At 48.1% G+C, this 18,586-nt stretch overlaps 3 protein-coding genes across 3 annotated transcripts; 2 read left to right on the top strand and 1 right to left on the bottom strand.

Annotated features, from left to right (window-relative positions):
- Positions 1 to 2,506: 2,506 nt before the first annotated feature.
- Positions 2,507 to 3,255, bottom strand: EV420DRAFT_1594423 (uncharacterized protein). The gene is made up of 3 exons (XM_060474959.1): positions 2,877 to 3,255; positions 2,653 to 2,819; positions 2,507 to 2,599 (listed from the first exon to the last, which is right to left on the bottom strand). Exons 1-2 carry the CDS (start codon positions 3,074 to 3,076, stop codon positions 2,663 to 2,665), a joined length of 357 nt encoding a protein of 118 aa, XP_060321904.1. The 5' UTR covers positions 3,077 to 3,255; the 3' UTR covers positions 2,507 to 2,599; positions 2,653 to 2,662.
- A 418-nt stretch (positions 3,256 to 3,673) lies between these two features.
- Positions 3,674 to 4,422, top strand: EV420DRAFT_1770753 (uncharacterized protein). Its single transcript, XM_060481080.1, has 3 exons — positions 3,674 to 4,052; positions 4,110 to 4,276; positions 4,330 to 4,422. Exons 1-2 carry the CDS (start codon positions 3,853 to 3,855, stop codon positions 4,264 to 4,266), a joined length of 357 nt encoding a protein of 118 aa, XP_060321903.1. The 5' UTR covers positions 3,674 to 3,852; the 3' UTR covers positions 4,267 to 4,276; positions 4,330 to 4,422.
- An 11,414-nt stretch (positions 4,423 to 15,836) lies between these two features.
- Positions 15,837 to 18,111, top strand: EV420DRAFT_1754192 (Alpha/Beta hydrolase protein). Its single transcript, XM_060480477.1, has 10 exons — positions 15,837 to 16,104; positions 16,169 to 16,293; positions 16,361 to 16,698; positions 16,754 to 16,911; positions 16,962 to 17,004; positions 17,063 to 17,091; positions 17,144 to 17,211; positions 17,261 to 17,514; positions 17,613 to 17,742; positions 17,846 to 18,111. The coding sequence occupies exons 2-10, from the start codon at positions 16,223 to 16,225 to the stop codon at positions 17,961 to 17,963; spliced, it is 1,209 nt and encodes a 402-aa protein (XP_060321902.1). The 5' UTR covers positions 15,837 to 16,104; positions 16,169 to 16,222; the 3' UTR covers positions 17,964 to 18,111.
- The last annotated feature ends 475 nt before the right edge of the window (positions 18,112 to 18,586 follow it).

Raw genomic sequence — 18,586 nt, 5'->3', positions numbered from 1 at the left:
CATGCCACCGGCAGCTATGGTGCATGCTGCTATTTCACTAACGACGACTGTTCGAGTCATTGTTCAGTAGTGGCGACGCTAGTTTGAAGTGGTTAACCCTACTTGGTAGGCTGATGCTTGAATATGGATGACCTAGAGAGTCTCTCCATCCCGAGTCGATGTAATCTAGACTTCGTCGAACTGAAGAATGAAGTATACATGAGGACTGTCATAACTGGAAGTCATGTTGTCCGAGTCCGAGTCACAACTGTAGATTTTTAGGCCTGTGACAAAAAGGTCAGTTGAATTAGTATGCCGTTAGTCGAAGCTGGTTGAAAGCAAAGTAACCAAACCATGTCGTAATAGCATTCTAGGGCACCTACTTAGTTCACTTTCTCTCACTCAACTAGATTCTTTGGTTGTGATCCCACTTCGAGAAATGTTTGCTAATTAGTATGTGCGGAAATGATCATTGACAAAATAGCCCCAAATGGATCAATATGCACATCTGTTTCCGTCAAAAGGGATTCCCCGTCGAGCCTGGTATCAAGATTCAAGAAAAGACGGAGCATGAAGCACAAAACATTAGGACTATAAGTTTCCAGTCATCACCTTACTTAGTCTCCATGGCGAGTTAAACCATGTCTTCAGTGCTAGGTAATGCGGTCAGGACTCGCGGAAGTGAAGGGGGCAACAGCAGCATACCTCAACAATTTTACTTCTTGGAAATACATTTCATTGTCGCTACATGATACGACCATGATATCAATGTGTAAGAGAGCTTACTTCAATAGTTCTTCCTTATTTCACATCTAAGAATTTCCTGGATGATTCACCGTGAGCCAAAAAAATACAAAAAGCCGAGAGAAAGCGGTGGGTAGGCGTACGGTCCTTCACTATCATCCTCCTTTTGAGTCATGGCCCAGTCAATTTTAGCTGGCAAGCAGGGTGGCAATGAGGAGAAATAGGATTGCGGTATGGGCCGTTGTTATGGCAACGTCGAGCTCGAAGTTGAAGGCAAAAAGGAGATTATGACGTGATGGCATCACTGTTCCGGTCATTTCCCTTTTCATCCGCCACCATCACCGCCGTCGGATGGCGCATCTACGGATTTCTTGTTAGGTTGCGCAGCACTAATAGCATCGCGATCACGATGGCTGACCTTGAAGATCTTCGGTACAAGAGAGACGAACCAGTGGTTTGACCCGGAAAGATCCCAACTTGTGTGAGACTCACTGGATTTCCTGTAATGTGCTCTCATGTCGACCCTCTACCGCTTCAGGAGAGATATCATCCAGACATTGAGCACGTTGTATTCACTGACGTGGAGTGTACTAGTTTCGAGTCTACAGCTTTTTTCACATTCACGCAGCAGAGACTCTATGTGGGCTCTGGCATGGGAGTTCGTATGGCTCTATATTGCCTCTCTTCCTTCAATCGAGGAGGGACCTCCTCGAAGTCTGAAATCAGCTAGGTTACCGTGGCATGGCATATCTTCGTGGTTGTGTAGCTCAATATCAGTCTGTTCTTAGGCACTGTCCGGCCTGCTTCTCTCAAGGAGAGACAACGATGCATGTGACCTCGACAATATGACATAAATTCTGGAGGAGCTGTGACTCTTCGAGAATGTTATAAAAATATATCACATTGAGTGACCTGCGCATTGTCGTGCTGGCGTAGTTTGGGCTACTCTCGGCGAGTTCCACGTTTACTTCATTAATTGACCGACATATTTGCCAAGGTTGTTCGCTTCTTACTGGCGTCTTTTGAGGTTCAGTTAAACTTGAAAAGAATGCAAAGTTGGGTCGATGACCATTGACAAATCACGAACCTTGAATACCTCTCTTGGTTTTCTCCGGAATCGGTACGATGATACTCACTTGAAACGATGCATCTCGGGAATGAACGCAGGCGAAAATAACAAGAATCTATATATTCATTCTTTAGCTACAATGACATTGTTTACGAAATTTCTTCTATGTTTCTTCTAGCCTTACTAGATGTGCCAGCGCTACTAGTGAATAATGCATATGATTTACCTCCCAAAATCAAGCTGGTGCCCTTCAAAATAGTCGCCAGCATCAGGGCCGATTTCAGAATATCAATAACGGGCCTTAAACCTCGAAATCGATTGCGCCCTTTAAACGATCCAGATTATCTAATGACTGATCACTTCAAATTTCCGTGAGGGGAATTTCAGCATCATTACAACTGATGCTATCGTTTCCGGAGCTCCGGAACGGAAGCCTGAAGACCTTTGGAGCGTCAGATTCTTGGCGGCCTGTCACCGCCTCTTGCTTCCTTCGCGAATTTAGCCTAGATGCGGTCAGCTTGCAGCAAGATTAGGCTACAGGGTGAAAGACACACATGGCCAGCAAGGAGTTAACGTAGACTGACAAGCAGGACTCGTTCGACCGTAAAGGTGTTGATGGGACGACGCGGTGCTCTGTATGTGATCCTTCGTTCATGCACTAAGCTTTCTCTTTTCTTGCAGAGATCCTCGAAGCTTACTTTAATCCGGAACTTCACTCTCGTTTACAAATCACACACATAATTTCATACATAGGAAGTACAACATACACGATCGATTACAATGTCGAAACTCTTCATGATTCCAGGACTGCCAATTTCATCAGCATGCAGAGTCCACATTAAGGTAGCCTCGAAGCTCACCACTTCAAAATCAAGCGCTCTCAGAACAGAAAATAGATGAGAGCTGGTCATTGTATCCAGCAAACCAGTTCAAGCTAGCGTCGCCGCTGCTGAACAGAAGATCGAAGCAATCATCGTCTGCGTAATAGTAACAAACACCACAACTGCCGGTGTTCGTCTGGTTGTAACTGCACAAGAGTCTAATGAGAAACAAAGAACATCCACTCTCAGAGGAAAACACTTACGAGCTCACGACGTTGTCCGTGAATCCGGTCCAACCATCACTGGCAGTCGTGTTCAGACATTTGCCAGTCGGGACATCGTACTTCCAATCACAGTTAACGTAGTACGCATGTTCACAGAGAAGGATGTCCACGGCTGAGACGATGGGCCTCCCGATGAGAGCAAGAGAGAGAGCAGCAAAATTGAGAGTGAGTTTGACCATTGGATAGCTGAGATTAATGCTGGAGAGATGGGAGATGTGAAGTGCTGGGTCGCCTTTTTATATAAGGGACCCAATGTTCGAGGAACACGATGGGGCCGACCAGTTGACAAAGAAGAATCCTGTAGAATGGCTCGTTTCACATGGTCTGACAGGACTAATGTACTACTCCCCAATCTATGAAGTTGGTGTGTCCCGTGAGTCATCATTAGTGTTGTATGTTGTAGTATTTTCTGGAGATATAATTTATCTTTCACATTCTCACTTCTTTAGAGTCCACATTTGCGATTCTAATGATGTCAGCTGTCCATGCTATTAGTATAATAGATTCCAGTCCCAGTGAAGAAGCATCGGAATTTGTGAATTTGCGATGTCATCGGAGTCAACTACACAGAAATATATCATACTGCTCGCCGCACCAGAAGAACAGAAGTGTCAGATGATGTTTGGTTAACGAGCTACCAAACTTGGGGTAGTAGAAGAGTGTACATACCACTGCATCAATTGTCTGTATTATTATTAGGGTGAAACAATAAATTATATCTCCGGAAAATACTACAACATACAACGCTAATGATGACTCACGGGACACACCAACTTCATAGATTGGGGAGTAGTACATTAGTCCTGTCAGACCATGTGAAACGAGCCATTCTACAGGATTCTTCTTTGTCAACTGGTCGGCCCCATCGTGTTCCTCGAACATTGGGTCCCTTATATAAAAAGGCGACCCAGCACTTCACATCTCCCATCTCTCCAGCATTAATCTCAGCTATCCAATGGTCAAACTCACTCTCAATTTTGCTGCTCTCTCTCTTGCTCTCATCGGGAGGCCCATCGTCTCAGCCGTGGACATCCTTCTCTGTGAACATGCGTACTACGTTAACTGTGATTGGAAGTACGATGTCCCGACTGGCAAATGTCTGAACACGACTGCCAGTGATGGTTGGACCGGATTCACGGACAACGTCGTGAGCTCGTAAGTGTTTTCCTCTGAGAGTGGATGTTCTTTGTTTCTCATTAGACTCTTGTGCAGTTACAACCAGACGAACACCGGCAGTTGTGGTGTTTGTTACTATTACGCAGACGATGATTGCTTCGATCTTCTGTTCAGCAGCGGCGACGCTAGCTTGAACTGGTTTGCTGGATACAATGACCAGCTCTCATCTATTTTCTGTTCTGAGAGCGCTTGATTTTGAAGTGGTGAGCTTCGAGGCTACCTTAATGTGGACTCTGCATGCTGATGAAATTGGCAGTCCTGGAATCATGAAGAGTTTCGACATTGTAATCGATCGTGTATGTTGTACTTCCTATGTATGAAATTATGTGTGTGATTTGTAAACGAGAGTGAAGTTCCGGATTAAAGTAAGCTTCGAGGATCTCTGCAAGAAAAGAGAAAGCTTAGTGCATGAACGAAGGATCACATACAGAGCACCGCGTCGTCCCATCAACACCTTTACGGTCGAACGAGTCCTGCCTGTCGGGGTCTTCCTGTTGTGCTTGTAGGTTTTGCGAATCCCAGGACTATCGGAAATTTAATTGTAAAGTCCACATTTTACTATTTCGTGGGAACTGTATTTTTCATATGCAGGACTGCTTAATGGCCGTAGTCTGATTTAAGCCTCGCAAGTTATCCTCCTCGAGCTTGAGGAAATGCTTAAGCAACCAGGGCATGCCGCCTGTGGACAAGGCGCGAAGGCGGGTGGTACCTTTGACTCCGACTACAGTTCAGTATGCAGCGGCGCAAATAATATGCCCGTCTTCTTTTGCCTCGACGCATATTGCATATTAAAGAGAACGGACGCAGAATAGACAAGCTGTATTCCAAATTTCTCTTAATCTTATTGCTGCCTCTGACACTTGTGGTGTGGAATCCATCTCAGTGTTAGGGCCTGTATGTATGTTTGTATCCCTCAAGATAGTTCAATGTCAGCGATCTGGGAGGTTCAGCGATAGGTGCCTCCTCCTACTCCGGGTTCAAGTCCCGGCAGTGTAGATGAACAAATTCTCGTTGAGGTTTATTTTTCTCTTGAACAATGCTCGCTTTGTGCGAACAGAGGACTTCCGAATTCTGGAATGAAGTACATTTTTACTTTGTTCGCATAGTACAACCAGCACCCGTATATATGCTTGTGTCCCCTAAGGCAGTTCATTTCAACGGTCTGGGCGGTTCGGCGGTCTGGCGCCTACCCCGGGTTCAAATCCCAGCAGCGAGATCTATAACTGCTTTGGAAGGTTCATTTTTGCCTTAAATGGCACGAACTGAGGATTCTAGAATGAAGGAAGTACATTTTTACCAGTTCGCATTGCAGTGATCGTATCAACCAACTATTCTGTGCGCAATAGTAAAGCAACCAAGATATCATTCCTTCAAAATCAGCACGTATATATTCACACAAACTGGGGACCATTTTAGTCAACCCTTCTTCGTCGACGCCAGTTGAATGGACACTTGACACGTAAAACAAAATCTACGGATGTTGAACCCATGTGGCATAAAGATCTAGATCTACCAAATCCCAGTCTCTAGCAATAGATCGCTGCTGCTCTCCCAACCAATGCAGGCTTTGGGGGACGCATCGAACGCATCACACTGTCTGTTGAGGCTGTTGACGACTTCCGTATCTATATAATGGATTGGTTGAGTTCAAGGTTCATGGCAATGTGAAAACCTACCTGGCTTAACGAGCGGCGTCTTGAACATGTACGGGAGCATCGAGAGGACACTGTATGGAGGATTGAACTCGCGATCTTGGACTTGCGGTACTTGATGCGAGTGAGGAGCTCCGTGAAGATAGCCAAGTCGAGGATTAAAGGCGGCGTAGCGAGGAGGGCGTCTTGTAAAGGAGATGAGAATTGAGAAAGAAGAAAAAAAAAGAGAAGGATTGTGCGACGACGCATCTCGCATTCGTCGAAGATGTTATAATGACCGACCACCGCAGAACATCTCAGAGTAGTACTCGTCGATGGCCCTCTTGGATCCATTAAAATGACATCCAGCAGTTCTAGATGGGCCCCGAGGTACAAGCTAAGCACACCTCTCCTCCTTCCCTACGCCGCGGATTTGTATCTAGAATACACAGTCGTCAAATTGATGCTTCTATTATTCGCCTACGGATGTACACTCCAGAGGCGCAGGATGCCTGGCAGTTCAAAGCGAATACCATCTGACACTTCAATCCTTCTAGTGTAGCGACGGAGAGAACCACTACATTTTTGGGTCTACTCCTTCCATTCGAGGCAGATTACTTCGCCGTTATCGAAAATTTGCAAGTCTTCTTTCACTAGGGCTGGATTCGTAACATAAGGAATTGACGTTGGAATCTCGAAGCTGGACGACAAAGTGAGTGACAAAGGCTCGGTTACATCTATGGCAAGCACGACGTGAGGCACCAACGATCAGATATGCATACTTTGTAGACCAGTAAATCCCGCGGAAATAAGCAAACACGTACGTGGATCCTTTCAATAATATTAATGACAGCTGACTATAGCCATACAAAGCTCGTAACTTCGCAGACGTCTCTTTAGCTAACTATCCGGCTTCATCGCTTGTCTCGAACTTCGTGTCTCTCGTATATAAACGCAATGTAGCATTTCAAACTTCCCCCATCGAACCAGCACTCAGCTATCCGATATCCAATATCCAATGGTCAAACTCACTTCCAAGTTCGCCGCTCTCTCTCTCGCTGTATTAACGCCCATCGTTGCGGCAGTTGATATCCGTCTCTGCGATCATGCGTACTACGTTGGCTGTGATTGGAAGTACAACGTCCCCACCGGAAAGTGCCTCAACAGCACCGCCAGTGCTGGCTGGTCCGGATTCAACGACAACGTCGTGAGCTCGTAAGTGTCTTCCTATGAGGCATTACTCTTGGTCGCTCACTTGGTTCTCGTGCAGTTACAATCAGACGAACACCGGCAGCTGTGGTGTATGCTACTATTTTGCCGACGACGACTGCTTCGAGCCGTTGTTCAGTAGTGGCGATGCTAGTTTGAACTGGTTCGCTGGAAATAACGACCAGCTCTCGTCTATATTCTGTTCTGGAAGCGCGTAATTGCGAAATAGTAAGCTTCGAGGCTACCTAAATGCAGACTCTGCATGCTGATGAAACTCGTAGTTTTGTATTCATGAACAAGTTTCGACAGTGTATTTGTGTATGTTGTACTTCCTATGTATGCAATTACGTGTCCTTTATGATCGAGAGAGAATTAAGTTCCGGATTCAATTGAGCTTCTTCGAGGGTCCCTGCAAGCGAAAGAAAGCCTAGTGCATGAGCGAAGGATGACATACAGATTACCGCGTCGTCTTATTGATACCCCTACAGTTGAACGGGTCTTGCTTGTCAGAGTCTTCCGGTCGTACTTGTAGGTACTCGAATCCCGGGACTATCGGCAATTTAAATGGAAAGGGCACGTTTTACTATCTCTTGGGAACTATGGTATTTGTCGTGCAGGCCAGAGCGTGATAGCTGTCTCCGGAGTCGTGTATTCTGCTTTGGCACAGGTTATTCTTCTCGAACTTGAAGAGTTTCTTGAACAATAGGACATGTCGCATATGGACATGGACGCCTGGCAGATTGCGGACAAGGCGCGAAGACAAATGATACCTTTAACTTCGACTACAGTTCAGTATGCAGCAGCAAAAAAACAATGTGCGTGTCTTGATAGTACCTCACGCAGACCGGGACTTGTCAGTGTTTGACGGGATGTTGGAACTTCATACATTTTTCCTTAACGCAGTTCATTTCAACGATCTAGGCGGTTCAGCAGTTAGGCGCCTCCTAACTACTCCGAGTTCGAGTCCCGGCAGTCAGATCTATAACCGCTTTGGAAGGTTCGTTTTTGCCTTGAATATTGCGAACTGAAGATTCTGGAATGAATTACATTTTCGCCCGTTTGCATTGCGGTAATCATATCAACCAATTATTCCGCGATGTGGACGTTATAGTGTAAACAATCGTGGCGGAAACAAAGGTCATTTTTACCTGTTCGCATTGCGGTAATCGTGTCAACCAACTATTCTGCGCGCAATAGTAAAGCAATCAAGATATCATTCATTCAAAATCAGCACGTATATATCCACAAAACTTGGGAACCATTTTAGTCCACCTTTCTTCGTCGACGCCAGTTGAATGGACGCTCGACAGGTAAAGAAAAATCTAATCTACGGATGTTGAACCCTTGCGACGTAAAAGATCTGGATCTACCAAATCCTAGTTTCTAACAACAAGTCGCTGCTGCCTTCCAAGCCAATGCAGGCTTTGAGGAATGCATCAAGCGCGTTACGCTGCCTGTTGAGGCTGTTGACGACTTCGGTGCCTACATCAAATGGATTAGCTGGGTTCAAAGCCGATGGCAGTGAGAAGACTTACCGGGCTTGACGAGTGGAGCCTTGAGCATGTACGAGAGCAACGAGAGGACACTGTAGAGAGGCTTGAATTCGCCGGTCTCGGCTTTGCGGTACTTGACGCGAGTGAGGAGTTCCGTGAGGATAGCCAAGTCGAGGATCAAAGGCGTAGCGAGGAGGGAGTCCTGTAAAGGATGTGAGAAACCGAACAGAAAATAGAAAGGCTTGCGTGACGACATACCTCGCATTCGTTGAAGATATTGATAGTCGACCGACCGCCGCAGAAGATCTCAGAGTAGTACTCGTCGATGGCCCTCTTGGAGTCGCCGACAGCGGGAACGTACTTGATAACTACGACATGGTCCGGATGCTCGCCCTTACCTTCCACGCCCGGCTCAGGAGCCTTGAACAACAACCTGTTCGCGTTGACCATATCATCCACGACACTACTCTTGCTGATCTCCTTGCTCCTGAACTGCCTCTCTGCAGAAAGGTTGTGGCCATCATTGTTCCCGAGATGGTTATACGACGCGATAGACAGCGGCTTGATACCAGCGTTAACGAGGAACTCGGCCAGGACGGACTTGAGCTTGGTCTGGCCGGACTTGAGATCGTCACCACCGATGAAGGACTTTTCGCGTTCAGCGAGCTCGATGATACCCGGGACGAAGGTGTTCTGGGGAGCGCCGTTGACGAAGGGTTCGCCCTCGAGGATCGCAGCGACGGCGAAGACGGAAGACGGGGAAACCTCCGGGTGGGAGGTCTTGATGGCGTTCAAGATGTTGTCAGCGGTGTCGTTGACGCCGGGAATGAGGTCGCTGTAGCGTTCGGTGTTGGCGGTCCAGAAGACAACGACGCGGTCGAGACCATTGTCTTTCTTGAATTTGCGGATGTCGGCGCGGATATGCTCGAGATGGACTTGTTTGTCGGTGCCCGGGATGAGGTTGTCAGCGCGAGCCTCTTGGTTCGCAGCGATGAAGTCGGGGTAGTAAACGGAAGGGAGAGGCTTCATCTGAGCCATGTGAGGAACGACCTGGCGTTGGAGGTCGTAATCGAGAACACGAGCCCGCTCCATGGCCTTGTCCAAAGACAAGCCAGAGATGTCCCAACCACCGAGAACGAGGTCGTTGGGGTGCACCATAGGCAACACATCGGAGACTGGGACGTGGATGTCCTTGCCAGTGGCGGTCTCGGTACCGATGCGAACGGTGGAAGCACGAAGAAGGGAACCAATATAGTTGGGCTGCTGGACGCCCGCCTTGGTATGCCAGATGACATTGTGACGGTTGGCAAGAATGGTCGCACACAAAGTGGTACCATTGTTTCCTCCCATACCAATCATCATCAGACTAAAAAAAGACACGTCAGAAATGTGAAAGCGACAGCGACGACCGCACACGTACCCAGTCTTCGAAACTTGGCGCTTGGTCTGGAACTCGAACGACTCGACGGTCGGGTTAACAATATACTGTCCATTGACAATAGTAATATTGGCGTTACGGTTGTGGAATTTCGCAGTGATGTGCTCGTCGGTGAACGACGTGTTTTCCGACTGCACGACGATGGCGTGAGGGCGACGAGCAGCGGTAGGGTGAACTGGCAGAGCCAGTTCGGATTCAGGGGTGGTGTATCCGGAATCGTTGGGAGCCATTGTAGATAGATATGGGTGTATATGCGAAATAGGTGGACAAGGACTTAGAACTGTATGAGGAACCCGGCCGTCGTGTGTTTCGAGCCGCGATGAGAGTTGTGGGAGCTGCAGAGCTGGTTCGAGTACATGCACAAATGCAGTGACCCTAGGAAAATAAGATTGTCTGCAAGAGAGAACGAGGAAGCAGACGATGAGGGTACTGCTTCAGAAAGGCAAGGCTTTTATAGCTTTCAGGCGCTTGGAGGATGTGGTAAGGAGCAAGTAGGGTTGGCAAGGTACCGAAAATTTATCGAATTAGTTTAAAGTCCGACTGCCGACGGCGGTTATTACTTAGTCGTACGATCTGTGCCGTAAGCAGCCTCTTCCGCCGGCTTTCCGGTCTCCTTTCCGTCAGCCGCGTCCTATGCCTAGCCTTGCTGGAAAATCTGTATTTTCGAAACACTACTGGCCAGTAAGTAGTAGTCCTCCCTCGAATACCGCGATAGCTCGCGACTTGTGCATCAGGTTATTACTCAATACAAGGTTTGATATTGATTCTTGCATTCTAATTTTTGATCCTCGAGGCGCAAGATCAAGCTTGGTTGCTGACATCTTTCATGTAATGATGGTCATGAGGTGAAGGATAACTCGAGAATACCCCAACGCCACCCTTCAATTGCGACAGTTTTTTGATGCTAAGGCATTGCAGAAGGTTAAATCAAACCTCCATCTCACAATTAGCGTGATTATCACTGTCAATCACTGGCCACTAGAAGCGATTTTCTTATCAGTTATTGTCGTGGGGCACGTTCATTGGTCGTTGGCGGAGATAACTACAGCCCATGGAACCGTCTTATCATTTGTTTTGGCGCCGGGGCGGCAAAGGCTGAAGGATATTACTCTTGACCGAGCTTGCTCTTAGCCCTACTTGGCCGCAAAGGACTGAAAGGAGGGTGGTCCAGAGCGATCTACGGGAACATGAGAGTATCACGTAATAGCGTGTGGGTCCAAGTAGATCCAATCTTCGGACCGGTTATGATTGCTACTCGAACCGGTCCCCACACCTTGGAAAGTTCCCCTAACGAGGAAGATGGCGGCGACGATACTTGGAATGCTATAAAGAACATGATACGACGTTTCGGAACCGTCACACTGGCCCGGTGTGCGGGGTACGCGTTGGTTTGTGATGGCCGCCATCGTTCCATGAGTGGGCTATTTAAGATCCGTTGTTTGCATCAACCTGACTGCACACGAGTTTGTGATACTTAACTACCACTGAGAGGCTTGAATCCAGCATTCAGAAGGCAGGCAAAAACAGATGCTGTTACCGTGACGACTTGTGACAGCGGCCCACGCTCTCCACGTGATAATCTCGGTATTTACCGGTGTCACAAACAAACAACCGTTTCTGGACGCGCGCCATTTCTTTCTTCTGCTACCACCGCGCTTCTTATTCATCCAACAAGTCCAGACTTACGCGACGAAGACCCAAGAAGACATTTATCTGTCTCTTCATTGCTTCGTGCTTCCCCTTTCACGCGCGACACCCTCGAAAAATGGCTGAATGGGCCTCGGACTCAAATAGCGCTCTCAAACTTTCACTGGGTGAGCACAGCGGCAACGAGAAAGAAAACGTGGGCTAAGGTCTTTCATGCAGTACGAGCAGCGTCAGACGAAGAAGTGCTGGGCGACGACGAATCCTATGAAGACTTTCATCCGTCATTCACCTATCCTGTACGTGCTGCATCATTTCGGCTAGTCGCGGCTCGAGTGGCTCAGTATCATCCTAACAGATATTTGGAGAAGACGAGAAAATTTATGGATACAAGGACCTCACCATTGACGTGCGTATCTCGAATATTGTAGCAGAATTGTCACGCTGACCCTTCCTTTCAGATGCGATTCGCTTCGGGATCTCTGGCCCAGTTCTTGGCCGTCAAGTATACACAGAAGCTGGGAGCGTCGTCTACAGTGGATGATGTTGAAGGTACTTTGAAGGATTTCATACCTCCAGGTACGTTGTTTGGTCTAGCCACCAAACCTCCAGCTTATCTTTCGCAGGGTATTACACGGACGAGGCTGCATTTGCTGCCAAGGTGGAAGAAGATGCGACATCCTTCAAGCCTCTCGGGAAGCTAATTCATTCATATTCACGACCGCTCCCGACGCATAAAGGAAAGGGTAAGGCCTCTGAGAGTACAGAGACCGTCGATTATGAGGTCTATCATGTGAGTTGCCATACCACCCCTTCCAGCGTCTGAATTGCTAAGTGCTATGTCTCAGACGACATGGGACACTCCCGGATTCAGGGAATATCATCGAAGAATGCAACTTTTTATTCTGTTATATATTGAGGGCGGCTCTTATATCAACGAAGAGGAGGATCAATGGGAATTTGTCGTTCTGTAGGTCGTCTTCTGTTGCCGGCTCGTATTGCACTCACAGCTTTCTTTCTAGGTACGAGAAGCGCAGACGGCGGGACGGCAGTTTTACATATCACTTCGTCGGCTACTCGTCCTTGTACAACTTCTACCATTTCCCAGAGAAAGTCAGGTTACGGCTGAGGTATGTGACTGGGCGTAGTTCTCTTTGCATTCATCTACGACATCTCCCAGCCAATTCGTCATCCTCACTCCCTATCAACGACAAAGCCATGGATGTAAGCGTCGTTTCACTAAACGCGATCTTGGTTCACTGAATGCTCCACAGCTGCACTATACTCCGCCCTCTATCAATACGTTCTCTCTCAAGACCATATAGCGGAACTGACAGTAGAAGATCCAGCTGAGGCGTTCGAAGACCTTCGGGACAAAAACGACTTGAAGATGCTCTTTGCCAACGACAAGTTCATGCAAGAAGGGTTTGGAGGTGATGGCCTGTCGCACGGTGGAGGCCGTGTTGGTGGAGTGGGTAAAGGCGGTCGGAGTGGTCGAGGTGGATATTCGAGTAAAGGGAACCTGGGACCTCCGGTTGATAAGCACTGGATGGAAAGGTGGAGGCAGAGCCTCAAGATCGCTGGTGTACGTGTCACCTTCCTCCCGAGGCAGGTGTAGTTGGGACTGATGAAGATCTGACAGCGCCAATTCAATCGCCTCGTTGAGATGCTCATTCAGTCGCGATTGGACCCAGCTGACCTTCGAGCATATCGACTGCAAGTCAAAGAACGCCTCTACAGATTTAACTTTGTGAGTATTAACCCTTCCTTCCCATCGAACTTGAGTCTGATCTACACTGTCGATAGGAAACTCTTGCGCAGCTAGAGAAGGAAGAGCGATTGGAGAAACTGGAGGAGACGTTCCAGAGTGTTCGGGAGGACTATTCGCGGATATTGGCATTGGTTCGATGACTTTGACGGTGTGTACTGATGTTGTATTCAGTGACGAATGCAGTTGTGTATAATCGGGCCGAAGTGTGAGAATAAGAACGGTGTCTACGGGCAACACTTGGCTTTGTCCATCTGTTCGACGTCATAACCGGCACTTACGTCCGTCTTGGCCTAAAAATCTGACTCACCCAACTCTGGCATAGATCTTTGGTTCCACCAACTTCGTTTGCAGGGAAACGAGTACCATAACCCATCGCTCGCCTGACCCGTAGCGTTCAGTGGGTCCTAACACTGAGTTATAACAGAGGCGACTGTACCTGAATAAACATTAAAGGCAACAGAAACTTCTATTTTTCTTCCAGAAGCGTGACTTTGTTGCCCGTCCGACGGGCCGTGGGGTAAGCGTCCATGATGCGAGGTATCATATAAAGTAAAGCTGACATACCCAGTGGTCTTCGTTCTCACAGCATGGCCTCCCCAGAAAGTGCCTTCAAAATATCCATCCCGGACGACAAGCTCAAGCTCCTCCAACAAAAACTTGCTCTGGTGACCTTCCCAGATGAGCTTGAAGACTCCGGAACGAAGTATGGCGCGCCGCTGAAGGATATCAAGCGTCTGGTTGCTCGGTGGCAAGACGGCTTCGATTGGCGGGCCCAAGAAGCCGCTCTCAACGCGGAGCTCCCTCAGTTCACTCGTGATATCGACGTCGAAGGTTTTGGAGTGCTGAACGTTCATTATGTGCATAAGAAGAGTGAGGTCAAAGGGGCTGTACCGTTACTGTTCGTTCATGGATGTGCGTATTCTCCTCCAGAATCTGTGTGTGTGGTGGTGGTGGCTGATACATCATCACAGGGCCAGGAAGCTTCATCGAAGTACGAAAGATTCTCCCCCTGCTGACCGCATCATCGCCGGAACACCCGAGTTTTCATGTTGTTGCGCTGAGCTTGCCGGGTTATGGATTTTCTGAGGCAAGCAAGAAGCAAGGATTCAAGCTCGCGCAGTACGCTGAGGTATGCCTCTTCACGAACAGGCCCGGAGCACTATTGACGTTAAGGCACATTATAGGTCGCTCACAAGCTCATGCTGGCGCTCGGTTACAACGAATATGGTGCGTGACTGTTAGTCCCTTTTCGTGCGACACCTCCTGACTTTGCGCTTCCAGTTACTCAAGGTGGAGATTTGGGAGGCTTCGTGAGTGCCGTCTCTCCCTGAAACACAGCTACTCATCAATGTACTCGTGCAGATCACTCGAAAAATCGCTCTTGTCTATGGTGGCCAGCATAGCAAGGCCTGGCATACCAATATGCCCTTGCAAGTGTCTTTTTCAACTCCATCATTCGAAGAGTCTGATTGTCTACAGAGGTCGTGCCCCGACTCTGTACGAGCCCGTACTATACCTCCGCCACCTCTTGACACCGTATACAGCTGCTGAGAAAGCCGGGATGGCGCACTCTCAGTGGTTCAACACTAAAGGATCAGGCTACTTTGCAGAACAGTCTACTCAACCTCAAACACTGGGATATTCGCTCGCTGATTCCCCGGTCGGTCTCCTTGCGTGGATTTATGAGAAGCTGGTGAATTGGACGGATGCGTACCCTTGGGATGACGATGAAGGTACGCCGGCTAGAAGTTTCGTCTCTATTTTACTCATCTGAAAGCGCGTGTTCTTTCCAGTACTGACGTGGATATCGATCTATTTGTTCTCGAGGTCAGGTCCCACGGCGTCCATACGTATTTATTACGAGGTTTTTTCGTCTGACATGGCCGTGTTGGGACAAAAACCCGCTATTCCACAAGGCTTATCATACTTTCCCAAGGAGCTGAGCTCCGTGCCTCGTCTGTACGTATCTGCTATACTTGCTGCGAATCCTGTACTGAGCCATCATCACAGCTAGAATCGTACGGTTGGCAATGTCGTCTTTGAATCCGAGCATACCGGTGGCGGGCATTTTGCGGCGCATGAAAAGCCTCAAGAGCTGGTGGATGATGTGAGGAAGATGTTTGGGAAGGGAGGGCCTGCATTTGGGGTTGTTCCTGGGAAGACTGGGTATAGGTGAAATGATATTCGGCGGCTGATAAGTATTCCAAGTCGTAAAAGTCAGGCTGATAGGACGAAGTTGAAGTTTGCGTGTGTATATATTGAAATATTGGACTGCAACAGTACATCCCGTCAAGATCACAGTATTCTTGTCGATCTTAAAACTATCCTCTGACTATCCTCCAACTGCTCGCATTATAAGCCTAGCTAAGTAGTCCTGAGTGCGAAGTTCTGAGCAGACCAGGGAAACATCGGTCCGATTTCTAAATCATTAACTACCTCAGCATCTGCACTCCTGCCTTGTTCGCTATGAAACGTGGTGACCCTCTAACGAAATATTTAAATTTGATATCCAGCTTCTGCCTGGTCGTCACGTGCACACGACGCGTCCGGACTGGTCGTGACTCGATCCTTGCTGTACCAACACCAACACCTTTGGCAATGTCAGGGTTACGGACGAATACTTAAATTTCTTATTCAGCTTCAGCCTGACTCATCACTCAGTTCGGACTCGGACTTCGCTTACGATCTTTGACTTCTATTGTCTTGGCAATATCAACAGGGTCAGGACCTTGGGCGTCCGTTGGATCACTGATATCGACTTGAGCCGTCCTTCAGAGGATGGGTTTGAGAAGAACCACGCCACACTATTTTCTTCGTCATGATGATACTCGGTGACGCTATCGTGGTATGAAACTTTCCGATTTATGACTCGAAAAATGGATACTCAAGTTTATATACTTCATTCATAGATATTTAGATGTTGTGTGTTCCCTCAGCAGCACCGGTAGGCCAAGCGTCTTTGCATGCTAGTACTCACAGCCAATGACAATGTATGCCATACGACACCTGCCCTGACATTTTCCCGACGATCCGTGTAAGCAATCATGACGTAGGGCATCATATAAGTAAAGCTGACATACTCACTTCTTTCGTTCTCACAGCATCCCACTCTCTATGGCACCCCCAGAATCCCCCTTCAAAATATTCATCCCGGACGACAAGCTCAAGCTCCTCCAACAAAGACTTGCTTTGGTTACATTCCCAGACGAGCTTGAAGACTCGGGAACGAAGTATGGCGCGCCGCTGAAAGACATCCAGCGACTGGTGACTCGGTGGAAAGACGGCTTTGACTGGCGGGCTCAAGAAGCCACTCTCAACGCGGAGCTCCCTCAGTTCACCCGTGATATCGACGTCGAGGGTTTTGGGGTGCTAAACATTCATTATGTGCACAAGAAGAGCGAAGTCGAAGATGCTGTGCCGTTACTTTTTGTCCATGGATGTGCGTGCGCTCTAGATTTTGTTCACGCGTGTTGGTGGCTGACATATCGTCACAGGGCCGGGAAGCTTCATCGAAGTACGAAAGATTCTCCCGCTGTTGACAGCGTCGTCGCCGGAACATCCGAGCTTCCATGTCGTTGCGTTGAGCTTGCCTGGATACGGGTTCTCAGAGGCCAGCAAAAAGCAAGGCTTTAGACTTGCGCAATATGCTGAGGTGTGTCTCTTCACCAGCAGCCTTGCGCACCATTAACGGTAGAGTTGTAGGTCGCTCACAAGCTTATGCTAGCTCTCGGTTACCACGAATATGGTACGTAACCGTTACTTACTACCTTTTCGTGCTGCGTCTCCTGACTTTGTGCTTCCAGTTACTCAAGGTGGAGACTGGGGATCCTTCGTGAGTTCAATTTCTCCACGAAATAATGATGCTCATTAGTACATTCTTGCAGATCACTCGAAAAATCGCCCTTGTCTATGGTGGCAAGCATAGCAAAGCCTGGCACACCAATGCAGCTACGTGGGTGTCTTTTTCAATTCCATCATTCGTCGAGCCTGACTTTCGCCAGGGGCCGAGCTCCGACACTTTATGAGCCTATACTGTACCTTCGCCACCTCTTGACGCCGTATACAGCCGCTGAGAAAGCCGGGTTGGCGCAGGCACAGAGGTATAACAAAACAAGAAGTGGCTACTTGGCGGAACAGTCTACTCAGCCCCAAACACTGGGATACTCGCTCGCCGACTCACCGGTAGGTCTTCTTGCGTGGATTTATGAGAAGTTGGTGAGCGGGACGGATGCGTATCCTTGGGATGATGATGAAGGTGGGCCTGCCCAAAACTTCCTCTCCATCTCCTCGTCTAAAGACGCGTATTATTTCCAGTCTTAACGTGGATATCGATCTATTTGTTCTCGAGATCAGGACCTACGGCGTCCATACGCATCTACTACGAAGTTCTGGGCTCATCCGACCTGTCCGTGTTGGGACAAAACCCCACTATTCCCTATGGCTTGTCGTACTTCCCGAAGGAAGCTATAACCGTTCCTCGTATGTAAGTATCTCGGATATCCTGAAACGCAAATTCGTACTGAGTTTTGTCATCACATCTGGACTCGTACTACCGGTAACATCGTTTTTGAATCTGAGCATACTAGTGGTGGGCATTTTGCGGCTCATGAAAAACCTCAAGAATTGGTTGATGATGTGAGGAAGATGTTTGGAAAGGGAGGGCCTGCATTTGGGGTTGTTCCTAGGAAGACTAGTTATAAGTGAGAAATGCGGGGAGACATTCGATATTCGACTGATGGGTCTTCCAAGTCGTGACAATCAGGCCCCCAGGACGAAGCTGTAGTTTGTATATGTGATATTGGAATGTAACAGTGTCTTATCAAGAGTTCCATTCGTCACGCGGCGCATCAGCAACCGTCATCCAAGATGTATTCCATGCTCAGTCGGACTCCAAGAAATGTTTCGCTTCGAATCCCTTCATAGGACACCGGGACCAACCTCTAGTGACTGTTGCAGACGAGTTTCATGGGTAGCAGGATTTGCGCCTGTCATGAGCTTCGGATGTCGTAACCTAGGCACGGACCAATGCAGATTCAATTCAAGCGTCAATGTAGTACTCGTCTAGAGCATCGTAGCGTTTTCCTCAGGTTCAGCTCTGGTCATTCCACCAGAACGCAGGTATGGGAGGAACGATGTTCACGAGTTACGCCTCCGAGTTTTAAGGAAACAGATCTCTTTTTATGGTGCTTCGCTTTGACATAAATGCCCTAGTGAATGGTGCATGATGTTCGACCTCGACTCGACGACGAATCTGAGCGTGAAGACCTCGTTCCACGAGATCTGAAACATGGCATCATATGAAAGCTGGCTCTTCATGATGGAAGGAA

This window comes from Desarmillaria tabescens (genome assembly GCF_030435595.1).
Source record: "Desarmillaria tabescens strain CCBAS 213 chromosome Unknown EV420scaffold_161, whole genome shotgun sequence".
NCBI classification, from domain to species: Eukaryota; Fungi; Basidiomycota; class Agaricomycetes; order Agaricales; family Physalacriaceae; genus Desarmillaria; species Desarmillaria tabescens.
Note: the sequence above shows the minus strand (reverse complement) of the source record. Positions and strands in the feature narration are given on the sequence as shown.